The 22,508-nt window shown below is 60.9% G+C and overlaps 2 protein-coding genes across 6 annotated transcripts in view; both read right to left on the reverse strand.

Moving 5' to 3' along the window:
• CELSR2 (cadherin EGF LAG seven-pass G-type receptor 2) overlaps positions 1–12,750 on the reverse strand; it is a 30,447-nt gene extending 17,697 nt beyond the window's left edge. For all 5 annotated transcript variants that reach the window (XM_014258973.2, XM_088066963.1, XM_088066962.1 and 2 more), the window contains exons 1-11: positions 8,964–12,750; positions 6,236–6,883; positions 5,552–5,774; positions 4,811–4,926; positions 4,314–4,402; positions 3,524–3,681; positions 2,920–3,083; positions 1,866–1,991; positions 1,237–1,403; positions 424–609; positions 201–314 (exon numbers count right to left, since the gene is read on the reverse strand). In XM_014258973.2, coding sequence (XP_014114448.2) covers positions 201–314; positions 424–609; positions 1,237–1,403; positions 1,866–1,991; positions 2,920–3,083; positions 3,524–3,681; positions 4,314–4,402; positions 4,811–4,926; positions 5,552–5,774; positions 6,236–6,883; positions 8,964–12,693 — 5,721 coding nt within the window. In that variant the 5' untranslated portion in view covers positions 12,694–12,750. The remainder of the gene's footprint in view (positions 1–200; positions 315–423; positions 610–1,236; positions 1,404–1,865; positions 1,992–2,919; positions 3,084–3,523; positions 3,682–4,313; positions 4,403–4,810; positions 4,927–5,551; positions 5,775–6,235; positions 6,884–8,963) is intronic.
• A 1,271-nt stretch (positions 12,751–14,021) lies between these two features.
• SARS1 (seryl-tRNA synthetase 1) lies at positions 14,022–22,003 on the reverse strand. Its single transcript, XM_005530209.3, has 11 exons — positions 21,807–22,003; positions 19,609–19,679; positions 19,365–19,445; positions 18,660–18,818; positions 18,053–18,196; positions 17,627–17,782; positions 16,629–16,850; positions 15,782–15,911; positions 14,770–14,927; positions 14,555–14,684; positions 14,022–14,475 (listed from the first exon to the last, which is right to left on the reverse strand). Exons 1-11 carry the CDS (start codon positions 21,940–21,942, stop codon positions 14,321–14,323), a joined length of 1,542 nt encoding a protein of 513 aa, XP_005530266.2. The 5' UTR covers positions 21,943–22,003; the 3' UTR covers positions 14,022–14,320.
• Between the last annotated feature and the right edge of the window lie 505 nt (positions 22,004–22,508).

Genomic DNA, 22,508 nt, shown 5'->3' on the forward strand with positions numbered 1-22,508 from the left:
GTTCTCACCCTCTGCCACATCCCAAACTATCTGTGCCCACTTCCCCAAGCCCCATGCCAGGTCCCTGTGTCCATGTCCCTGTGTCACCCTCACATTTGTGACCATGCCTTTACCCCCTCTTCCACATCCCCAAGCCAACCCCCCACCCCTACACCTGCCACCCTATGCTCCCCACACCCTCTATGCCCACACTTCCATACCTGCAGGCACCCCTGGAACCCCTCTGCCACAGTGCCACTGTCCCCCAGCAGCCCCCCGAGGCTCAGCGTGCGCAGCCGCAGTCCCTGCAGCTCTCCAGGGACATTGCCCACTGCCTGGGGGGCACAGACTCCTGTGGGTGCCTTGAGGTGCCACACGGGGTGCCATGGTGGCACCTGGGGATCATCAGAGTGGATGCTCCCCTGTGCCTCATTCTCCCCATACCTGGTGGCGGCCATAGTCGAGGGTGAGGAGGAGGAGGGTGGTGGGGGGGTTGCGGCCAGAGCCCCCCCGCAGTTCCAGCTCCACGTGGTGCCAGGCACCATCATTGACTTTGGCCTGGGGCAGACGCAGGGTAGCCAAACGTGCCCCTCCTTGCCAGGCACCAGCCTCCACCTGCCCCTCGCTCAGCTGTGAGGGGGTAGACATGTCAAGAATCCCAAAACTCTGGTGGGCACCAGGCACTGCCCACCGGGAAATACTGAATTGTTCCACTCTGGGACAGTAACACACCCCCCTGGCTAATGCCCCCTCGAGGGGTGGCACCCCCTTGCAGTGTTGCCCCCACCCCAGCAATACACCCCCCCCATGGCAATACCTCCGATGCCAAAAGACCCCCTCCAGGGCAGTCCTCCCCTGGCACTTCTCTCAGAGTAACTCCCCTATTCCAACCCCCCACGCCACTACCTCCCCGTGGCCATATATACCAGGCAATACCTCCTATTCCAATGACCCCCCTACAGCAATGGCTCCCTCAGGGTAATAAACCCTGTGCCAACAACTCCCCAATGCCAGTAATGCCAAAATCCCCCCACCCTTAGAGCAACAACCCCTGGCACTGCCCCAGTGCCAAGCCCCCTATACCCCTGCTCAAGACAATACCCGCCCAGGGCAATGTCCCCTATGCCAATGACACCAAAAACAATACCTCCTGTGGCAACGACCCCTACCCACATCAGTAACTCACCCGGGGCAACCACCCCTCCTCCCCGGCACTTTCCTCAGGAAAACTCCCCTATTCGATTTCCCCGTGCTCACCTGCAGGATGAGGGTTAGGCGACCTCCAGCCCCCGCCCGCAGCAGAACCCCACGCGGGTGCCGGGTGCGGAACATGATGCGGACCGGCCAGGGCAGGGAGAGAGGCAGCGCCAGCCCGTTCCAGGCCACGCAGCTGCTGCCCACGAACCGCTGCGGGCCCGCCATCTCTGCGGGGCACGCACGTGGGACAGGGGGCAACGCCCACAGAGCTCCCCCAAGCCCACCCCAGGGCCCCCCACGTCGCGAAGCGGACACATGCCCCCCTGTACAGACCACCCACGCCTGCCCATGGACTCCCAGCACCCCACCCAGGACCCCCCACAACCCCACACAGCCTCTCATATATGCACTCTTGGATCCCCAGCACCCACCTGGTGACCCCTTGCACACCCCACAGATGCCAACGCACCCTCCCACAGATCTCCTGCATCCACCCACGGATCCCCCATACCCCCTCAGGAACCCACAACAACTCCATGGACCCTCAAACACATGTGGGGATGCCCTTCACCCCCTTCCCACAGCCCTCACACCCACCCAGAGACCCTCCCCATGTCCCCCCACGCACCCACAACAAGCCTATGGACCCCACACAGTCCCACCACACTGTCCCCCCAGGCCCTCAGTACCGTCCTGGCAGGTTTTTCCCCCAAAGCCCAGCGGGCAGCGGCAGCTGAACCCCCCCCACTCGTGCACACAGGTGCCACCGTTGTGGCATGTGTTGGTGTCACAGAGGGTCTTCTTGGGGGGACAACCTGGGAGGGGGCACAGGGGTCACATGCCACACATGACCTGGGACCCCTGGCCCCATGGGGCACAGACACCCCCACATCCTTGAACCCTTATTCAACCCCACGGTCCAAGTACCTCCTGACCCCCCTACCCCACATCCCAACCCCACCCCCAAGGGGATACAGCCCCATCCAGCCCCCAAGTCTCAGCATCTCCTCACTCCCAGAGAACACAGTCTTGTCTGTGCCACCCACTCCAGCTTGATGGCCCTGGCAGCCCCTCAGCCCCCACCGCACAACCAGGGGACACAGAATGCCCTACCACCACGTCCCTGGACCCACATCCAGCCCCATGAGCCTGGCACCCCCTCCCCACACCCATGGGACATAGAGACCCCCAAGCACTGCCCAGACTGGGGCCTCCAGCCAGCCTCCAAGCCCCAGCAACCCCTACTCTATACCTCACACCCTAGGGGCACAGCCCCATGGCCCTGGCAACCCTGAACTCAAACCTGCACTCCCTGACTTCCCATCCCACACCTTGGGGCACAGAACCCCCAGCCCGTTCCCTGGACCTCTCTCCAGCCCAATGTCCCTCACACCCCGTCTCCACACTCAGGGGGCACAGCTCTGCCCTGTGTACCCTGGACCCCCCATCCAGCCCCATTACCCTGGCACCCTCTCCCCACACCCAGGGGGCACAGCCCCATAGCTCTGGTACCCCCGAACCCACACCTGCACTCCCTAACTTCCCATCCCACACTCAGGGGGCACAGCATCCCCCATGCCCCCTGGACTCACATCCATCCCTCCAGCCCTGGAACCCCCTGCCATTATTCAGGGGACATAGCCCCACTGCTCAGGTACCCCTTAACCCCACACCCCATCTCCTTCTGCTCGAAGGAGCACGGCCTCCCCAGCCCCTGCCCGCTCTCCCGGCCCTGGAGCCCACCGGGCAGGGTGCCGTTGTTAGCAATGAAGGCTGCCATGTCCACAGGGCGCTGGTCAATGTGGAGGTGTCGCATGCACCCCACAAAGTGCCGGCTGCGGATCGGGAAACTCTCGGGCAGCGTTGGGACGCCCCCCAGCAGCAGTGGCCCCGTCAGGTCCAGTGACCTGAAGAGCCCACCATCACCTTGGGGACTCAAGAGACCCTCGAGGGATCCCACAACCCATGGGGACCCCGAGGGAGCCCCAAGGGACACCCAGCCACCCCCCATCCCATAAGAGTCACAAGGGAACCCCAAACAACATCCACTCACCACAAAACCTCTGGGGACCTGAGGGACTACCCGAGGGGTGTTCCCCCACGGGGAACTCAACAGACTCCCAAAGGACTCCCCACCCCCCCAGCGCATGGGGACCCCAAGAGAACACCCCCAACCCATGGGGACCTCCAGTGAACCCCCAAACACAGGGCTCCACGACCCCCAAGGGACTTCTCACCAGTGAGGATTCCAAAGGTATCTCACCCATAGGGACCATTCACCTCCAAGGGACCCCTCTATGGGTACCCCAAGGGACGCCCACCCATGGGATCCCCAGGCCCTCCTCACTTCTTGCTGCCAGTCTGGGTGCCCTGGGCAGCGCAGGAGTAGTTGCCAAGGTGGAGCCCGAAGCGCAGGGCCATGGCTGTGTCACAGTCGTCCACAGTCACCACAGCCACCTTCTCCTCTGAGGGGCCCTGCGGGACCCCCGAGTGCCCCACAACCGGCTGGGGGGCCCCACATCAGGCGGGGGGGCCCAGGACCCCCATTCTGCAGCCTTTGTCCCACTCCTCATCCTCCCCCTGCCCCCTCAACTCTCACCAGGCTCCCGTGTCCCTCCAGCCCACTAGCCCCCCACCCTTTACACCCTCCAACATTCCCCTCCATTCCTTCAGCCCTCCTTAAACCCCTCAGCGGTCCCCTTCATCCCCCCTAAGCCACCATCCTTTTGACCTCCTTTTCCTCCATGCCCCCATCCCAATTCCTTGGGGGTCCCCACAGGTGAGGAAGGGAGGTGGGGTTCCTTGGGGGGCCAATGGGTGAGGAAGTGGGTGAGGGTCCCTTGGGGTCCTCATGGACAGGGACAGCTCTTGAGGATCCCTCGGAGTCCCTCAAATCTCCTCTCTCCTCATCCATCCAACACACACTTCCCCTCCACTCCTTCATCCTCCTCCATCTCCCATCCCTTGGGACCCCCACGGGTGGGAACATCCCTTAGAGGTCCTTTAGGTGCCCCAAACCCCCTACCTGATCCCCTCCATCTCTCTATTTCCCCACCCTTCACATCCATCTTCCCTTCCTCTGTCTGCCCCAAACACTCCCCACACACTGTGCCCCCCCATGCCCCTCATTCCCCCACCTTGTTGTAGTAGTGCAGCTGCACCCGGTGCCACTGCCCATCGCTGACACCTCCTGGCACGAAGGGTGACACTGTGGTGGTGGTCTCACCTGTAGGCACAGCATCAGGGAGTGGGGGCAGTGCCAGGGATGGGATGCCCAGGACGCAGTGCCAGGGATGCAGTGTTGGGGGATGCAAGGGATGCAGTGCTAGCAATGGGATGTCCAGGATGCAGTGACAGGGATGCAGTATCAGGGATGGGATACCGAGGATGCAGTGTCAGGCAGCGCCAAGAATGGCAGGCCAGGGATGCAGTGAGGAATGCAATGAGGAATGCAATGAGGAATGCAATGAGGAATGCAATGGGAGATGCAAGGCTGGGAATACGATGCCCAGGATGCAGTGCCAAGTAGTGCCAGGATGGGATCTCTGGGATCAAATGAGGGATGCAGTGAAGAATACAGTGCCCACAAGGGTGCAAGGGTGTGGTGCCAGGGCATGGCAGGGGCAGTGCATACCTGCTGAGAAGGTGAGCTGCAGCTGCTCATCCACAATCTCCAGTGCTACAAAGTCATGCCGCTCGTTGAAGCGCCCGTTATACAGCAGGAGCCCGTCCCGCTCCTGTGTGGCAAACCTGGGGGACACAAGTGCCAGGGGTGCCCAAATACCCCCCCAGTCCCACCGTGCCTCCCTGGCACTCTCCAGCGCTGGCAGAGCCCATGAAAGGTGAGGAAGGAGCGCGGGGGAAAGCTGCGGGTGCTCATGACCCCCTGACCCTGACGTGCCCCTGAGGCACACCCCTCACTCCCTGCCCCCCGACCTTGTACCCACCGTGAGAAGCTGATATCCATCAGCCCCTGCCCCCACAAGGTGCCCCCCACCTTGCCGCCCCCCATGCCAAGGGGTCATCCACACCCTTTGCTCCCACCCTGTGCCCTCAGGGTACCTATCACCCCACACCCAATCACCCCACAGCCCATATGATGCCAATGGGGCACCAATAACTATCCATCCCAGATGATGCCAATGGGACATTCCCACCCCATCTGATGCCCTTGAGACACCCACCACTCCACACCCCAAATGATGCCAATGGGGGCACCCACCCACCCTCCCAGTGCCCACAAGACACCCATTACCTCACACTCCATCACCTCATCTCATGCCAACACAGCAACCATCATTACCTACCCCACACCCCAAGTGACACCCACGGGAGCACACATCACCCGCCACCTCCCCAGATTCCCCAGGCTCACGTGAGGCCAAGGGTAAAGTGGAAGCGCTGGCGGAGCCCACGAAAGGTGAGGAAGGAGCGTGGGGGAAAGCTGCGGGTGCTCATGGTGCAGAAGGGTTTCTCATAGTGCCCAGGGGGACACTGGCACCGGAATCCCCCCACCAGCAGGTTCAGGCAGGTGCCTCCATTCCGGCAGACTCCCGGCGTGCAGCGGCCCACCCGGGCACTCAGCTCACAGTGCTCCCCTGTGTGACATCCAGAACCCCAAAACTGGGACGAGGAGTCCCATTTCCTCCCACACCTCCCCATCAAACCCAGAGTGGCCCCTCCATGTGCTCAGCTTGCAGGGCTCCCCTGTATGATACCCCAATGGCACCAGCATCCTCAAAACGGGGGGTGGGGATCCCCTCCCCTTCCCCCCCCCAGTATCTTTATCCCCAGCTCTATCACCATGGCAACCACCTCCCATTGCCATGGAAACCCACCGACACCCCCTCCTCTCACATCCCCTCCCCTCCCTGGCTGGCACCCCCCATTAGGGGGTCCCGTGGGGGCTGGAGTCCCAGGGTGGGGGTAGGGCCCCATTGTCCCAGTGCCACCAGTCCACCTGCAGAGGGAGGGAGGGAGGGAGGGAGGGCTGAAGAGGAGTTGGATGAGGAAAGATGAGAATGGACACTATGAGGAGGGGCTGGCCAGTGGCTCTAACCAGTGAAGTCTTCATGGCACTCGCAGGTGTATCCACCCTCACGGCTCCGGCACCGCCCGTTGCTGCCACAGGGGCTGGAGTAGCAGAGGTCAATCTCGGTCTCGCAGTAGTCACCGGTGAAGCCAGGCGGGCAGCGGCAGCGCAGGCCCGTCACGGGGTGGATGGGGCGAAAAAGGATGGTGTCGGAGGCGAGGAAGGGCGCAGAGCTGTCGAACTGCAGAACAGAGACGCAGCGCATGTAGTTCTCGCAGGGCTCACGCAGACACACGTTGTCATCGAAGGGCAGGACGCGCTGGGCCGTGGTGGCCGCCAGGAGCGACCGGTTAAGGTACAGCCGCTCCTGCAGCTCCTCCGACGAGAAGAATCGCGACGCGCCCGGCACCGCCGCTGGCAGCAGTGCCGAGAGGCTGACATTGAGGATCCGCGCCGGCCCCACGTCTGTGTCCGTCTGGATGTTGAAGAGGACGACGCGGTGGCGGGGAGTGGCCAGGACAGAGGCCACCCCCTCCAGGAAGCGACTGAGCAGGGGGGACAAGAAGCGCTCCTGGGACATGTCGGCCAAACGCAGGGTGATGCTGTTGCTGAGCATCTCATCTGTGATCACCGTCACGCGCAGTATGCACTGCGCTGTTGCGCTGTGAACGCCATCTGGGGACAAAGGGAGGACAAAGGAGGGGCTCAATGACAGAAGTGGACAACTCTGGAAAAGGATGGTGGGATGGGAATAGTGCTGGATACGGGGCAACCAACCGAATCAGCTGCTGTTGGATGGGGACGGTGCTCTGGGGCTTGACCTGTTTGGCCACCATAGAATGGGGACAGCACTGGCCATGTAGCCACTGTGGAATGGGGACAATACCGGCTATGAGGTGCCCATCCCGCTTGACCAGAATGGAATGGGGACAGTCAGGTGGGGACAGTGCATGTTATGGGGGACCTTTCCTGCTCAGCCACCAGGGAATGGAGACAGTGATGGTTATAGGGTTGCTGCTGGTTATGGGGTTGCCCATCCCACCTGGCCATCACAGGGTAGGGACAGTGGAATGGGGATGCTGTTAGCAATGGGGCTGGAACTGGTTACAAGGCTCCTGTCCCATCTGGCAACTACTGAATGGGGACAGCACTGGTTATTGGGCTGGTGCTGGTTGTGGATGCCCATTCTGCCTGGCGACCAGGGAATGGGGACAGTGTGTGTCATGGGTGCCCATCCTTCTTGGACACTATGGCATCTGAATGGGGCTGGTGGTTAGTTATGGGGTTGGGGCTGGTTACGGGGCTGGTTCTGTCTATGAGGCTGAGGCTGGTTATGGAGCCAGCACTGGTTATGGGGTTGGTTACTGGCTGGTTTCTGGGGCTGGGGCTGGTATGGGGATGGTGTTGGTTAAGGGTTTGGGTCTGGTTATGAGGCTGGTGCTGGTTATGGGGTTGGTGTTGGTTGTGGGGCTGGGGGAGCAAAATTTCTGCTAAGCACTGGGGCACCCACCCTTCTCCTCCTCCTCCTCCTCTTTGTCCTCCCCCTGGCCGAGGATAGCAGGATGCAGGAAAGATGAGGAGCAGGCAGACGGATGAAGGGAGCACAGGGACAGGTGGGGGGCCAAGCAGGCAGAAGGGGGTACTGAGGGGGAGCAGCAGAGGTCAGGGCTGTCCAGTGGCCCATGGTCAGTGACTGGTGGCCAGTAGCCAGCAGGGGGGAGAAGGTTGCCATGGCTGCGGCCACAAGGGCCCAGCTATGGCTGGACCTTTTGTTTCCCTCCCGCCTGTCCCTGCACTTGTGGGGGAAGGAGGGGCACGGGGAACTCCCTGCCCCCACCCTTTGTGCCCTGAGCCCCCTACATTGTGTGGCCAGAGCAGGGACTCTGGCAAGGGGAAGCTGGAGTGCAATGGAGGCCATGAGGCTGGGGAAAATGGACATCGGGCATGGCCTGTGACCCAGTTTCCCCCAACCTGGGAGTGACCAAGGAGATGTTGATGGGTGACCCCCATCCTCCAGAAGCACCTCCTGGACACCCCACCACCCAAATGGTGCTGACAACTGATGGCACAACCCCCCTTATCTTGCGACCTCTCCACAAACTGGGTTTTGGGACCTCTCAGTAGAGGTCAGGGCGCCCCCTCAAATACACACACCAGGCCCTGTGTCTCCTGCCCCGAATTAATTCAAGTTGAGTCTCCTGGAAACACAAACACTGTGGTGCTAGGACTGCCCCAGTACTACACTGCACCCTGAGCCTTCCCAGATTTACCCATCAGACCCCCATAACAAGCCCCCAAGGGTACCAGCACCCCACTGCCACACACCAGCCTCTGCTCCCCCAACACCTGCAGTGGGGTCTGCCCCACTCTGCCCGGTGACACACAGAGAAGTGCCAGGACCACCTCTGGACAGCCCAGGAGGGTGGGGAAACCAAAGGGGTTGCTAGGGACCCCAATGACCTCCAGCTTAGATGTCGGGGATGTGAGGGGGGCACAGCATCCCATTATCTCCCCTCCCCTGGATCTGGAGGGTGGAGGCAACCAGGATGGAGTGGTGGAACTCCAAAACACCTCAGTGGGGTGGTGCGACCCCACAACACATCATTCCTTCTGACCTGGAGGGTGGGGGTAGCCAAAATAGGGTAGTGAGACCCCATAACACCTCACTTCCATGCAGAAATAGAGGTCAATGTACCCACAAACCTCACTCACCTCCCCCTGCAGGGGGGAGCCCTTCCACGGGTGGGGGTCTTACCAGAGACAGACACCCTCATGACGGCTTCAAGTGGGCGGTTGCTGTCCAGGGCTGGGCTGAGGCGCAGATCCCCACTGTGCGGGTCCAGCAGCACGAGGTTGAGCTCATTGCCCTGCTCAAACGCATAAGTGAGGTGGTCAGAGACATCAGGGTCATGGGCAGGGATGCGGCCGATGACGCCCCCAGGGAAGCTGCTGGAACGGCTGGTGATGTAGTTGTTGAAGAGGATCTCAAAGTTCTTGAGCTGGGGGCTGTTGTCGTTGGTGTCACGCAGGAGCACGTGGATGGTGGCCCGACTAACCAGTGGTGCTGAAGTTGCCTGGACCACCATGATGTATTCGGCCTTGGTCTCATAGTCCAGGTCAGCCAGGGCGGTGAGCTCTCCAGAGAAGATATCTAGCTGAAAGACCTCTGGGATGTTGCCCTCCACAATCTGGTACATGATCTGGGCATTGGTGCCCTCGTCAGGGTCAGTGGCAGTGATCCGGGCCACCACCAGCCCAATGGGGCTGTTCTCCTCCACAAAGATGTCAAACTCATCCCGCTCAAACACAGGCGGGTTGTCATTAACATCCAACACTGTCACCTGGATCTCCACTGGCGTCCGCCTGGCTGGGATCCCCTTATCCACCGCGAATGCCCGCAGGGAATACAGCGGCACATTCTCCCGGTCCAAACGGCGCAAGGTGCGGACAATGCCCGAGGTGGATTCAATGATGAAGTCGCCATCACCATCATCACCCCCTTGGAAGGTGTAGAAGACCCTGCCGTTGAGCCCGGAGTCACGGTCAGTTGCAGAGACCTGGAGGACGCTGGTGAAGGTGGGGACATCTTCATAGATGGATCCCTGGTAGGAATGACGGAGGAACTGGGGTGCATTGTCATTGACATCACTCACCAGGATCTCCAGGTAAGTTGTGTCAGATTTCTGTGGAATACCATTGTCCCGTGCCGTGATGGCCAAGGTGTAGGACACCTGGTCCTCATAGTCCAGCTCCATCTGGGTGGTGACAGCACCAGTCTCAGCAGCAATGCTGAACTGGGGGATGCTGTCCTCCATCAGGTAGGTGATGTGGGCATTCTCCCCTGTGTCCTCGTCTGTGGCACTGATGACCACCACTGTTGTGCCCACTGGTCGGTCCTCATTGATGCTGATGGTGTAGTGGGAGCTCTGGAAGACAGGGCGGTGGGTGTTGGCATCGGTGACATTGACAACCACCTGGGCAGTGTCCTGGCGAGTGCCATCAGAGGCAGCAATGGTGAGCAGGTACTGCCGCTCCAGCTTGTAGTCCAGGGGCAGGGCAAGGGAGATGAGCCCACCACCGCTCTGGCTGGTGATGGAGAACCGGTTGCGGGTGTTGCCGCTGGAGATCTGGTATGTGATGATGCTGTTAGCATCACGGTCAACAGCAGAGACAGTCAGAACACTAGTGCCCACTGCTGCATCCTCATTCAGGCGGGCGCTGTACTCCCGCTGGGTGAACTCAGGGCTGTTGTCATTGACATCCAGGATGGTGACACTGACACTGGCCGTGGAGGCCATTGGGGGGGTGCCCTGGTCTTGCGCCTCCACCCTGAAACTGTAGAAGTCAACCACCTCCCGGTCCAGCTCAGAGGCCACCACAATCCAGCCGGTGCTGTTGTTGATGGTGAAGGGGAAGCCAATTCCAGTCTCCAGCAGGGTGTAAACTAACCGGCCGTTGTCACCTGAATCAGCATCAATGGCTTGTACATGGATGACAGAGTAGCCCACAGGGACATTCTCCAGCACAGTGGCCTGGAAGGGCGTGCTGACAAAGATGGGTGCATTGTCATTGACATCCAACACCTGGATGGTAACCAAACCACTGATGTTGGAGAGAGGTGGGCGGCCACCGTCCTGTGCCCGGATCCGCAGCGTGAACTCTTTGGTGACCTCGTAGTCCAGGGGGGTAACGACATCCAGCATGCCTGTCTGCGCATCAATGTAGAAGTGCCCACGGGTGTTGCCGCTGACAATGCTGTAGTGCACCAATGCATTGCTGCCTTTGTCACGGTCAGTGGCCATCACCTGCAGAACTGCCACATTGGGCCCCACGTCCTCGGGGACCTGTGCAATGTAACGCCGCTCACTGAACTGTGGTGCATTGTCATTGTCGTCCTCCACAGCGATGCGGACAGTGGCCGTGGCACTCCGGGGACCTGGATACTGGCCCTGGTCTGTGGCCTCCACCAACAGCTCAAAGGCATCCACTACTTCCCGGTCCACAGAGCCACGGGTGCGGATGACACCTGAGCGGGAATCGATCTCAAACACCTCGTTGACATCACCGGCATTGAGGAGGCGATAGAGGATGTTGGCATTGGGACCAGTGTCGCCATCAGTGGCTCGCACTGTCAGTACCTCATAGCCCACCTCCAGATTCTCTCGCACACTCTCCTGGTATTCTGGCTGCTCAAAGGCCGGGTCATGGTCATTGGTGTCACTCACTGTCACTGTCAGTGTGGCCATGGCACTGCGCCGGGGTGTCCCATGGTCGACAGCTGTCACACGGAACACGTGAGTGCTCTTGCTCTCACGGTCCAGCGGTGCAGCAGTGCTGATAGCACCGGTGACAGGGTCCACAGTGAAGAGGGCATCAGAGCGGCTGTCGAAGAGTGCAGCCATGGTGTAGTGCAGCCGGCCTGCCTCCCCCTCATCAGGGTCTTGTGCTGTCACCTGTGTCACCAGTGTGCCTGCTGACCGATTCTCCTCCACTGTGGCCTGGTAGCTGGAGGGCTGGAACTGTGGTGCTGTGTTGGGGCTGCGGTGGAGGCGGTGGTGAGGTATGGGGGCCACTGTGATCTGGGACTCCCCAACATCCCCAGTGTCCATCACATTCCCAGTGCCGCTGGTCTCTCTGGGGATGTTGGTGTTCCCAGCATGTCCAATGTCCATAGTGTTCCTGTTGTTGCTGGGGGTTTTCCCAGTCTCCCCATTATGTTCAGTATCTCTGGTGCTCCCAGTATCGCTGGGGACTCTCCTAGTGCTTCCAGGATCTCTGGAGACTCTCACAGTCTCCCCAGGGAGTTCAGAATTCCTACTGCTCCTGGGGACTGGAGTGCTCCCAGTGCCCCAAACACTCCCAGTTCTCAGCTCATTCCCAGTGCTCCTGGTGTCTATGGGGATGTCGGTATCCCCGGTGTGTCCAGTATTCCCGGTGCTCCTGGTGCTCCTGAGGACATGGGTGCTCCCAGTGTCTCCAGTTCCTCCAGTAACCCTGGTGCCTCCACTATCCTGGGTGCCTCCAGCGTCCCTGCTGTTTCCAATGCCTGCAGTGCCTCCAGCGTCCCTAGTGCCTGCAGGTTTCCAGGTGTTTCCAGCATTCACGGTGCCTCCAGTGGAGCCGCCGATACCTGGGGACCCCCTACCGCCGTCGCCGCTGTCACCACTGGAAGAGCCGATGCCTGGTGAAGTCCCAACGCTGCTGCCTGCGGCCGGTGCGGGCCCAGCGCTGTCGCCGCTGTCCCCGGTGCTCGGCGTGGGCCGCGCGCCGCCACTGTCCCCGGTGCCGCCGGAGCCGCCGCTGTCCCCGGTGCCGCCGCGGACCTGGAGTGGCGCCGGGAGCGTGCTGGACGGACGGGTGCCGGTGCCGATGCCGCTGCTGATGCCGGTGGCGATGGCGGCGGCGGGTCCCGGTGCGGGCAGCGGCAGCAGCAGCAACAGCGGCAGCAGCGGGAGTGCGGCCCGCCGGGTGGGCGGAAGGCCCATGGCCGCTGCCCCCCGGTGCCCCCCGGTGCCCCCAGTGCCGGCGCTGGCGCCCGCACCGACCCGCGCCGCCGCCTGCGCCCCGCCCTCGCCCGCGCGCGCCCGCCGGGGCGGAGCCGCCAATTCACCGGCCCGGCCGCGCTTAAAGGAGCCGTCGCCGCCGCCCCCGGGACCCGCCGCCGGCGCCCGCAACCGCACCGGCAGCGGCAGCGCGGAGGCGGCGAGCGCGCACCCCGCGCAGGTTGCGCAGGCACATGTGAGGTGCACGTGTGCGCCCTCCGAGCACACATGTACGTACACACATATGAAGGGCCTTGCACGCACCTGTGCACTACGGGCAGGCGCAGGGAACAGGCACGCGGCACGCGCAGGGTACACCGGCACCGACGGGCACGTAGGACATGGGAAGCATCTTTGTGACGCGGCGCATGTGAAACATGTGAAACACAGCACATGGATGGCACGTACAGCACGTGTGATATACTCACGCCCCCCCGAGCCCCCCGTGCCCCCACCGCCGGCCGTGACTCCTCAGGGTCAGTCCCCTCACTCCGTAGCCCCGTAGCATCCACCCCCATCCCCGGGCTCGCACCAGGACCGGGGGCAATGGAACAGACTGAGCGACTGGACCAGGCTGAGAGGGACTGGGGATCCTGGGGGGCACTGGGGCACACCGGGAGAGACTGGGGATGCTGGGGGGGCACTGGGACAAACTGGGAGGTACAGGGAATGTTGGAGGGCGCTGGGACAGACTGGGAGGGACTAAAGAAGCTAGACGGGGGCGGATCCCCGCGGTCCGTGGGTGCTGCCCCCTCCCAAGCCGGCGCCGGTCCCGGGGCGTGGGTGCAGGCAGGCGGCGCGGAGTCGGCCCTCCCCCCCGGCGGAACGGGTCCGACGGGTACCGGGGACTGGCCCCCCAGCGCCGGAACCCCCCCGCCTCCGCCGGGGGCTGTGGTGACTCACTGGGCCGCTCCCCGCCGGTTCCACCCGATACCCTCGGCTTAGCCGAGGGTTTCCCACGCACACGCAGCTGGGGGCAGCCAGGCCTCCCCGCAGGGGGATGGAAGGGGGCAAGTCTCCCGTGCGTCACCCCACCCCGGAGCGGGAGGCGGGTAGCAGCTGGGGCTGAGGCTGGAGGCCCTCATCCCCACTTTGCATCACAAAGGGGCTTTGTCTGGGACTTGGTTGTGGGGCTGGCAGGAGGGAGAGAGAAGGGGGGGAGAGGAGTAAGGCGGGGGGAAAAGAGTGGTGTGCGACGGAGATACATCCCCGGGCTGGACACCTCCCCCCGACCCCCGTTCCCTCCTTGGAACCCCCCAAGAACACACAGCTCAGCAGCTCTTGGCTTTATTTTGGATGGAGGAGGGAAATGTAAAGTGAGCACGGGGGTCCCCAGCACCACTCAGCATGAGGGGGACACATGGGGGATCCTGGCCCCTCACAGCAGGGTAGGGGGGGACACACAGGGAGAGGGGCAGCGCCCTGACAGTGTCAATTCTTTGTGGCACGGAGGGGGAGACAAACAGTGACTCCCCTCCGAGGCAAAGATGATGGTGAAGAGCACAGCCTGGCAATGAAGGTGAGATGACTCAGGAGGCCCCCAATGTCCTTGGGGTGCAGGGGGACACCCTCAGACCTCCATGTTCTTCATCTGCTCCTCCAACACCTGGTCGCGTCCCCCCCCCGCCTTCTTCTTGCCCCCCCCTTCTTGCTGCTTCTTCTGCTTCTTGGAGAGCTCCTGGTCAATGGGTGCTGGCTTGATGAATGGAATCAGCTCCCGCAGGTCTGGGGGAACAAGGGACCCCTGTCACCCCCCCCTCCCCACCAAGGAGTGGGAAATGGGGAGGGCACAGGGGGATGTTACCTGGGGGCATGAAGTTCTGGAGTTTCTCAGGGATGCGGATGCCCTCGGGGGTCTGGTGGTTCTCCAGGATGGCGCAGATGGTGCGGGTGGTAGCACACATGGTGGCATTCAGCATGTGCACAAACTCTACCTGTGGCAAGGGGACACAGGGGATATGTGTGACATAGGAAAAGCAAAGGAACACAGGAAGAACCCCCCATGCCCACTAGCCTCACCTTGTCCATCATCTTCTTGGTCTGGCCATAGCGGATGCGCAGGCGCCGGGCCTGGTAGTCGGTGCAGTTGGAACAGGAGACAAGCTCACGGAAGGCGCCAGAGCCAGGGAACCAGGCCTCCAGATCCAGTTTTTTGCTGGCTGCGTGGTTCAGGGAGCCTGGATGGGAGACAGCGCTGAGTGCAGGGGTCCCACTGCCATCCTGAATTTGCCTATCCTGGGGCAGAGTATATAGGGTGAAGCTTCCAAAGACACTCCCGCAGCTTGGTGTCAATCCAACATGGATTCCTGCTCTGCCATTGTGATGTGGGGTTATTTCTCAGACATAGATATGTGGTGTCCCCACTTGGCCACACGATCAAGAAGCCACAAATTGTTTGGTCATGGGGATGTGGGGGTGTGGGAATCCTGCCCAGACAGGGGGATGGGGACCTCCTGCTCAGCCACAGGACATTGGATTCCTCCTGTGCCATGGGGATATGGGGTCCCGCTTGGTCACAGGAATGTGAAGGTCCCACTCAGCCATGTGTATGTGAGATACCCATTCAGCTATGGGAACATGGGGCTCTTTCTCAGCCACATGGACATGGGCTTGGACATTGACTATGGGGAAATGGGATTATGCCATGGAGATCTGGGATTCCTGCTCAACCGCAGGGATGTGGGGTTCCCACTTGGTTGTGGGAACGTGGGGTTCTTGTTCTGCCAAGTGGATAAAGGGGACCCATTCATCCACAGGGGGCTTTTAAACCAGATCTTTTCCTTGTGAGCATTTCCAGGAGGAGCTGGAACACTCCAATTGTCCCTCTGGAAGGGACAGCAGGGACAATCCATCACAGCAGTGCCCACACCCACAGACCCAAAGCAAGTCTGAGGGTTCCACAGAAAACAAGATGTCCCCTTCTCTTCTTTCTCCTCAGGCTGGGGACACCAATGAGCCAGGGACAAGAAATTACCATGCTGGGAAGCAGGTCAGGGCCCCCCTCGACCCCATATGGCACAGAAGCCTCTACCTGAGACAATGTTGACGATGTGGTAGGGAATCCCGAGGGACTGGTAGAACTCTTCAGCTGTGGCCATCATCTCCTCAAATATCTCCCAGGATTTGTTGTCATGGGGGGAGGAGTAGACAAACTGCTCAATCTGCAGGAGAAGGAATTCCACAGTAACACCAAGTATAGCTCCAATTCCCAGCGGAACCCCATGGTGACACCACATACAGCCCGAGTTCCAACTGAAATCCCACGGTGACACCCAGTACACCCTAAATTCCCACTGAAAACCTGTGGTGACACTGGGTATAGCCCACATTCCCATTAGAACCCCCACAGTGACACCTGGAACACTCTGAATTGCTGCTGGAACATCATGGTGACACCAGGTACACCCCAAATTCCCATCAGAATACCACCATGACACCTGGTACACCCTGAATTCCCACTGGAAACACTGCAGTTGACACCAGGTACACTCCAAATTCCCATCAGGTACACTCCAAATTCCCATCAGGTTCACTCCAAATTCCCATCACGTTCACCCCAAATTCCCATCAGGTTCACCCCAAATTCCCACCAGGTTCACCCCATGGTGACCCCTGTACACCCTGAATTCCTGCTGGAACCCCATAGTGACACTGGGTACAATGTGAATTCCCACTGGAACCCCACAGTGACATGGGAATACACCTCAGCTTCCTGCTGGAACACCACGGTGACAATGGGTATACCCTGAATTCCTGCTGGGTACGCTGCAGTGGCACCGGATACCCCATGAATTCCCACCAGAACATGCTGAATTCCCACTGGAACCCCACAGCAACCCTCAGTACACCCCAAATTCCTGTCAGGACTACTCCTTCACCTTCTCGAACTGGTGGACACGGAAGATGCCACGGGTGTCCCTGCCATGGGATCCCACCTCCTGGCGGAAGCAGGTGCTGAGTCCCGCATACTTGAGGGGCAGATCCTCAGGCCGCAGCCACTCATCTCGGTGCAGGGCAGCGATAGGCTGCTCCGACGTGGCGATCAGGTACTTCTCGTCGATGGAACTGTCCTCTGCCCGCTCACTGCCCTTCCCGATCACCTGCAGGGGACATGAGCCACTGGCCCTCTTCTAGCTGCTCCTGCACCTCCAGGGACCCAGCAGGGAGGTTTTCCAGGGACAGATGGTTTAGGAATTCATCACAGGAGGACTTTGCTGGTCCTTCAAAGGGGCTGATGGCAGGGACAAGTCACCTGTATCGCCCGTGGAGATGGACCCCAGAGATGAGCCACCTCCTTGTCAAGTCATCACCATCACAAGCCACCTCCTTGTCACCTATGTCACCCATGGAGATGGACCCCAGAGCATGTCACCTCCTTGTCACTGCACTGCCATCACATGTCACCTGTGCAAATGGACCCCAAAGATGAGCCACCTCCTTTTCACCTCATCACCATCATGTGGCACCCATAAACATGGACCCCAGAGATAAGCTATATCCTTGTAACCACACGTCACCAATGGAGATGGACTCTGGAGACCAGCCATCTCCTTGTCACCTTGTGGCCATCACAACGTGTCACCCATGGAGGTGGACCCAAGATGAGCCATCTCCTTGTCACTGCAGTGTCACCACGAAGTGTTTCCCATGGAGACTGACCCCCAAGATAAGCCACCTCCCTGTCACATCGTCACCATCACAACACGGAGATGGATCCCAAGGAGAGGGGAAGGAACCACTGCTACCATTGCTGCTACCACCACTGCCACCACCACAGCCTTGCCAGGGCAGCAGGGACCCCACTGCCTCCCTCCCCACAGCCCCATGGGAGTGGCTTGCTCCTAAGTCCAGTCCCAAAGCTGGAGCAATCCCTTACCTTGTAAAGCTCCTCGTCAAACTGGCTGAGCTGGGCCACCTCCTGCATCACCTCCTTGCGCATGAAGAAGGGGGTGTACACAGGGGTGTACCCCCGGGCACGGAGGCTCTGCAGTGCGTACTGGATCAGTGCCTGCTCCAGGAACACCAGTGGGCCCTGGGAACAAGGATCACACTGCCTGTTACACACACACCCCGCTGGGCTGCTCCTCGTTGCTCAGAGGACCCAGGAGATATGGAGCCCACAGAGCTGCAATGGCTGCCAGGCTCAGCAGCACCCCAGACCACAGCAGGAACAGGTCCCGATGCACCACTGTGATCAGAGTCCATCCCACCATGGAGGGTCCCAGGGGAGGAGAACCCAAGGCCCCTCCTGTCCCTCCTCATTCCCCTCTAAACCAAATAATTCTGGGGTCATAGTTCTCACCTTAAGAAAGTAGCCACGGCTGCCAGCCACCACGGCGCCCTTTTCCCCCTCATAGCCATCCACCATCACCACCAGATCCACATGGGAATACTTCTTCCTGCAGCTGCAGTCACCCCAAACCCGCTCCACCTTGTTGTCCACATCCTTCAAGAACCCGGAGAAAAGAGAAGCAAGAGCCTATCACCTCCTCAGTGCCCTGGAATGCTGTGACACCAGTCCCTGAACCACACTGGGCCCACTTTGGGAGCTCATACTTCAGCCTGTAGCTTATTGTGCAGCCCCTTGGCAGCGAGCCTGGCCCAATTGTGCTCCCCCTGGGAAAATATTCCCACAGGATGAATGGAGGCAGTGGAGGGAGACCTCGTCCCCACCGCAGGAAGCGCCTTTCCCATGAATTCCCCCAACAATGGTGTGCCCAGTGTTGTCTGAGCTGCTCTTTGTCTGATCCCGGTGGGAAATGCCTGCTTGTCATGCAGATTTCCCTCATGCACCCACCAAGCTGCCCACCCAGCCAGGCTTGGGGGATCTCCTGCTGGGAGGCCCCTGCTTCCCACTGTGAACTTCCTGGCTCTGCTGACCCAGCCCCACCTCCCTTCTCGTGTCCCACCTCATCGTTGCTAATGGGCACAGAGGGGTGGAGGAGGTTCCCAATCTCCCGGAGGCTCTCAAACCGTTCAGCCTCCAGCCGCAGGCGCTCAGAGTCACACTCCAGGATGGCTTCATCAATGAGCAGCCGAACTTTCTTTATCTGGGATACCTGGAGACTCTGCAGAGAGACCTCTGGATGAGGTGGGGGAGGGAGAAGACCACTGGAAGAGGTGCCTGCTCACCTAGCACAAGTAATTCTGGGCCCAGCATGGTGAACTCCAGACCTTCCATGGATTCTGGAGTGAGTCCCTGTGCTGGACACACTCAAGAATGGCCTGAAGGGACAAAGGGGTGACAAGCTGGACTCTCGAAGGCCTGAGCTGCTCCCACGGCAGCCAGCACTGCACTCATTAACCAGGGTGATTACCAAACTGGGACAGAAGCAGGCAAGAAGGGATACACTGAGGACACAGAAAGACTGAGGCTGCTCAAATTCCCAGGGACGAGCCCTTGACTGACACAGGAAGATGTTTGGGAGATCATGGACATCAAGGAAGAGTCAGTTATTGTTGGTGTAGGACTGGGGGATAAAGGATCCTCCCAGCTGAGGTATCAGACAGTCCCCCTTCATTTGGTGGACATTTCAGGCTACCAGTTTGGCCAATTCCAGGCAAAGCTCTGGACAAACTGTAGGCACAGTGGAGGGAGTTGGGGTCTCACTCACCCCCAGGACATCAGCCGTGAGTTCATCTAGGTTCTGTGCACTCTCTGGTACTGATTCATCCGTCCCTACTGGCTCCTTTTTCTGCAGCGGGAGGAGAAAGGAACCCAGGAGAGTTAAAGAGTAAAATTCCAGGGGGAAAACTTCCCTCAGTGACACAAGGGAGAGCTGGAGGGCTGGGAGAAGGAGAGATGTCACCAGCTGGTGATGTCACACCATGAGGTGACCCAGGACACTTATGCCCCACCTTCATCTTGTCCCCAATGGTTTTGCTACATAGGTTCTTCAGCTTGTTCAGGTTGTCGGCACGAAACCTGCCTGGAAAGGAAGGCAGGGGCTGTCACCTGGAGTGGGAGAAGGGCTGGGGCCCTCATCTGGTGCAGAAAGGTGATATGGAGCCCCCACGAGAGCAGCAGCAGGAGTGGCAGCGCTAGGAATACCCACAGGCACCAGCCCTGGGGTTTTTGGGAGAACAGAGGTTGATCATGTGGAGCAGAGCTGCAGGGAGTAGGGATGTCATTAGAAAACACCTGGAGTGACATTGCACTGGGATCCCCATACCAGCCTGGAAACCCCCATGACATGCTGGGACCATGCTGGGATGGGACATTCCAACTCTAAGATGATAACCCTACATTGGGATTCCCCATGCTGGGCTAGAACCCCCACATTGGAACAGGACCTCCACATTGGGACCCTCATGAGGGGATGGGACCCCCACACTGGGCTGAAAGTCCCAGGCTAGGCTGGGAACCATGCACTGGAATACGATTCCCACCCCATGCCAGGATCACCCACGTTGGGGCTGCAACCTCCATGCTGAACTGGGAGCCCCACCCTGCCAAGATGGGAATCCCTTCACCAGGATGGGACCCCCTCCATCAGCACAGAACCTCCATACTGCACTGGGACCCCTCTCCCCCACCCCCCCAGTGCTGGGCTAGGACCCTCACACCAGGATGAGAACCCCCCCACCACGCTGCACCGGGCACTGGGACCTCCATGCCAAAATGAGACCACTCCCTCCACTGGCTCAGAGCCCCCTCATGCTGGAACCCCCCCCCCCCCCTTAGGATGGGACCCCCACCCTGCGCTGGGACCCCACATTGTGATGAGACCCCCTCCCTCAGCGGGATGGGATTGCTAAGGATTGAGCAGATCCTGGGATCAGACGCCACAGTGATGAGATTCAGGGGGTGTTGAATGAGGGGAGCATGGATTTTCCCCCTTTGTGACCCCAGGGCTGGGAAGGGCAGAGCCCAGGACCCAGGACAGCTCAAACTGGGGACACCCTGCGCTCAGAAGGTGCCACCCCATCAGCGGGAGGGATCAATCCCCAGGGAATCCAGAGCCAGGGAACACCCAACAGGACACAGCAGGGCACAACGGGCTCCAAGGCACCGGCGCCGTGGGATTGCATCAGCCAGCGCGTCCCGCCAGCCCGCGTCACCCTGTCACCTCCTGTCGCCACCCGCCATTCTCCAGCACTGCCGTCCCGGGAACACAGAGCCCGCGGGAAGGGGGCTGGGAAGCAGGTGATCCCGTGGGGTGAAACGCTCTGGGATAAGATGAGGGCACGGCCGGAGCCAGGGACGCCCGGGAAAGATCCCACAAGGACATCAAGGCGAACACATTAAAGGGGAGCGCCAAGCGCCGCTTTCATCCCGCAGCAATGGAATGCTGCAGTGCCCTGGGAACGGCGGGGTTTGGGGGTACCCACTCCTCCCGCCACCCTCCAGCTCGTCTCCGCATCCGGCACCCGGTGACGGAGCTGAATGCGGATCCCACTTCCCCATATCCCGCCGGGAGCCACGGGGAGGTGGCTCCTGCCCCCCCAAGCCGTCCCGATGTGGGTGTACCTCAAATCTGGGGGTGGCACTGTCGAGGATCACCCCCGCCCAGCTGGATCCTGCGGCAGCGCAGGGAGCGGATCCCTGGGGGATCGCAATGGGACGGGATCCACGTGCGGGCTAGGGGGAACCTGGGATCTGCCCCCCAGCCCGGATGAAGGGAAGGCGGGTCTAGTGGGAGAACTTCTCCCACCTCAATTCCTGGGATTAGGGGCGAGGGGGATCCACCCAGGGACAAACCCTTGGTCTCTGCTGCGATCTACCCACAAGATCATTGCCCCAGGGGGGGCAGCTGGGGAGGATGGGAAAGACATCGCTAAAGGTCACCCCATCTCAGCAAGGAGGCTCGGGGATCAGCGTGGGAGCCGGCTCCAGGTCTTCGGGAGGAAGGGAGAGGGACCCCTAGGGGATCCCCTATCCCTAAGGAGGAGCGATGGTGGTGGAGTCTCATCACCTGCGGACCGATCACCAGGCTGACGGGGTGGGGGAGAAAGGCAGCGAGAGGGGGAGACATGCCCACGTGTGGCACTGACAAGCCCTCGGGGGTCCCGCAGCCAGGAGATTCCCTCCCCCCCACCCACCCGCCCCCACGTACACCTCCGCCAGGCGCCGTCCGCTCGCACCAGCGCATCCACCAGCGCGGGGTCCTTGAAGCGCTTTCGCTGCATGTCCCGCACCATGGCGGGGTCTCCGCCCTTGTCGGCGCGGAACAGGTCCAAGTCCAGCACCATGACCGGTGATGGCGGCGGCACCGGGAACACCGGCGGGGACAGCTGCTCTGCGCGCGTGCGCGGGAAGAGGCGCGGCCGCGGGATGCCGGCCGGGCGCAGCAGCGCCCCCTACTGGGTTGGAGGTGGCGCAGCAGGACGAGAGCGCTGGGTGGGGAGGGGCGAGGGAAGGGCGGGAGCGGTAGCGGGGGTCTGGGGGGGCCGAGCGGTCCGAGCACCCCTGACCCCCTCCAAGGAGGGTTCCAGCTGGTCTGGAGACCTAGGCAGGGCGGGAGGACTGGGGTATCGGGAATGTATGAGAGGGTTTGGGGAGGATATGGACGGGCCCGAGCGGTCCGAGCGTCCTTGAGCCCCCCCGCCCAAAGGGGTCTCCGCGGTTCTGCCCTCGCACCCCGAGTATCCCTGGGGTTCCTCAGCCACAGCCCAGGGATACTGGTAGGCTCTGGGGATCTCCTACTCGAGAACGCCTCGCATCCCAGTTGTTCGTGGAAGTCCCAAGGGCTGCCCCACACCCCTCTACAGCAACCCATGGCACGACTGTGGCTGTCCATGGCACCACATGTCACCCC

Source organism: Pseudopodoces humilis, chromosome 26 (assembly GCF_049639895.1).
Source record: "Pseudopodoces humilis isolate 2021_Gansu_Grassland_sample_001 chromosome 26, ASM4963989v1, whole genome shotgun sequence".
Taxonomy (NCBI): domain Eukaryota; kingdom Metazoa; phylum Chordata; class Aves; order Passeriformes; family Paridae; genus Pseudopodoces; species Pseudopodoces humilis.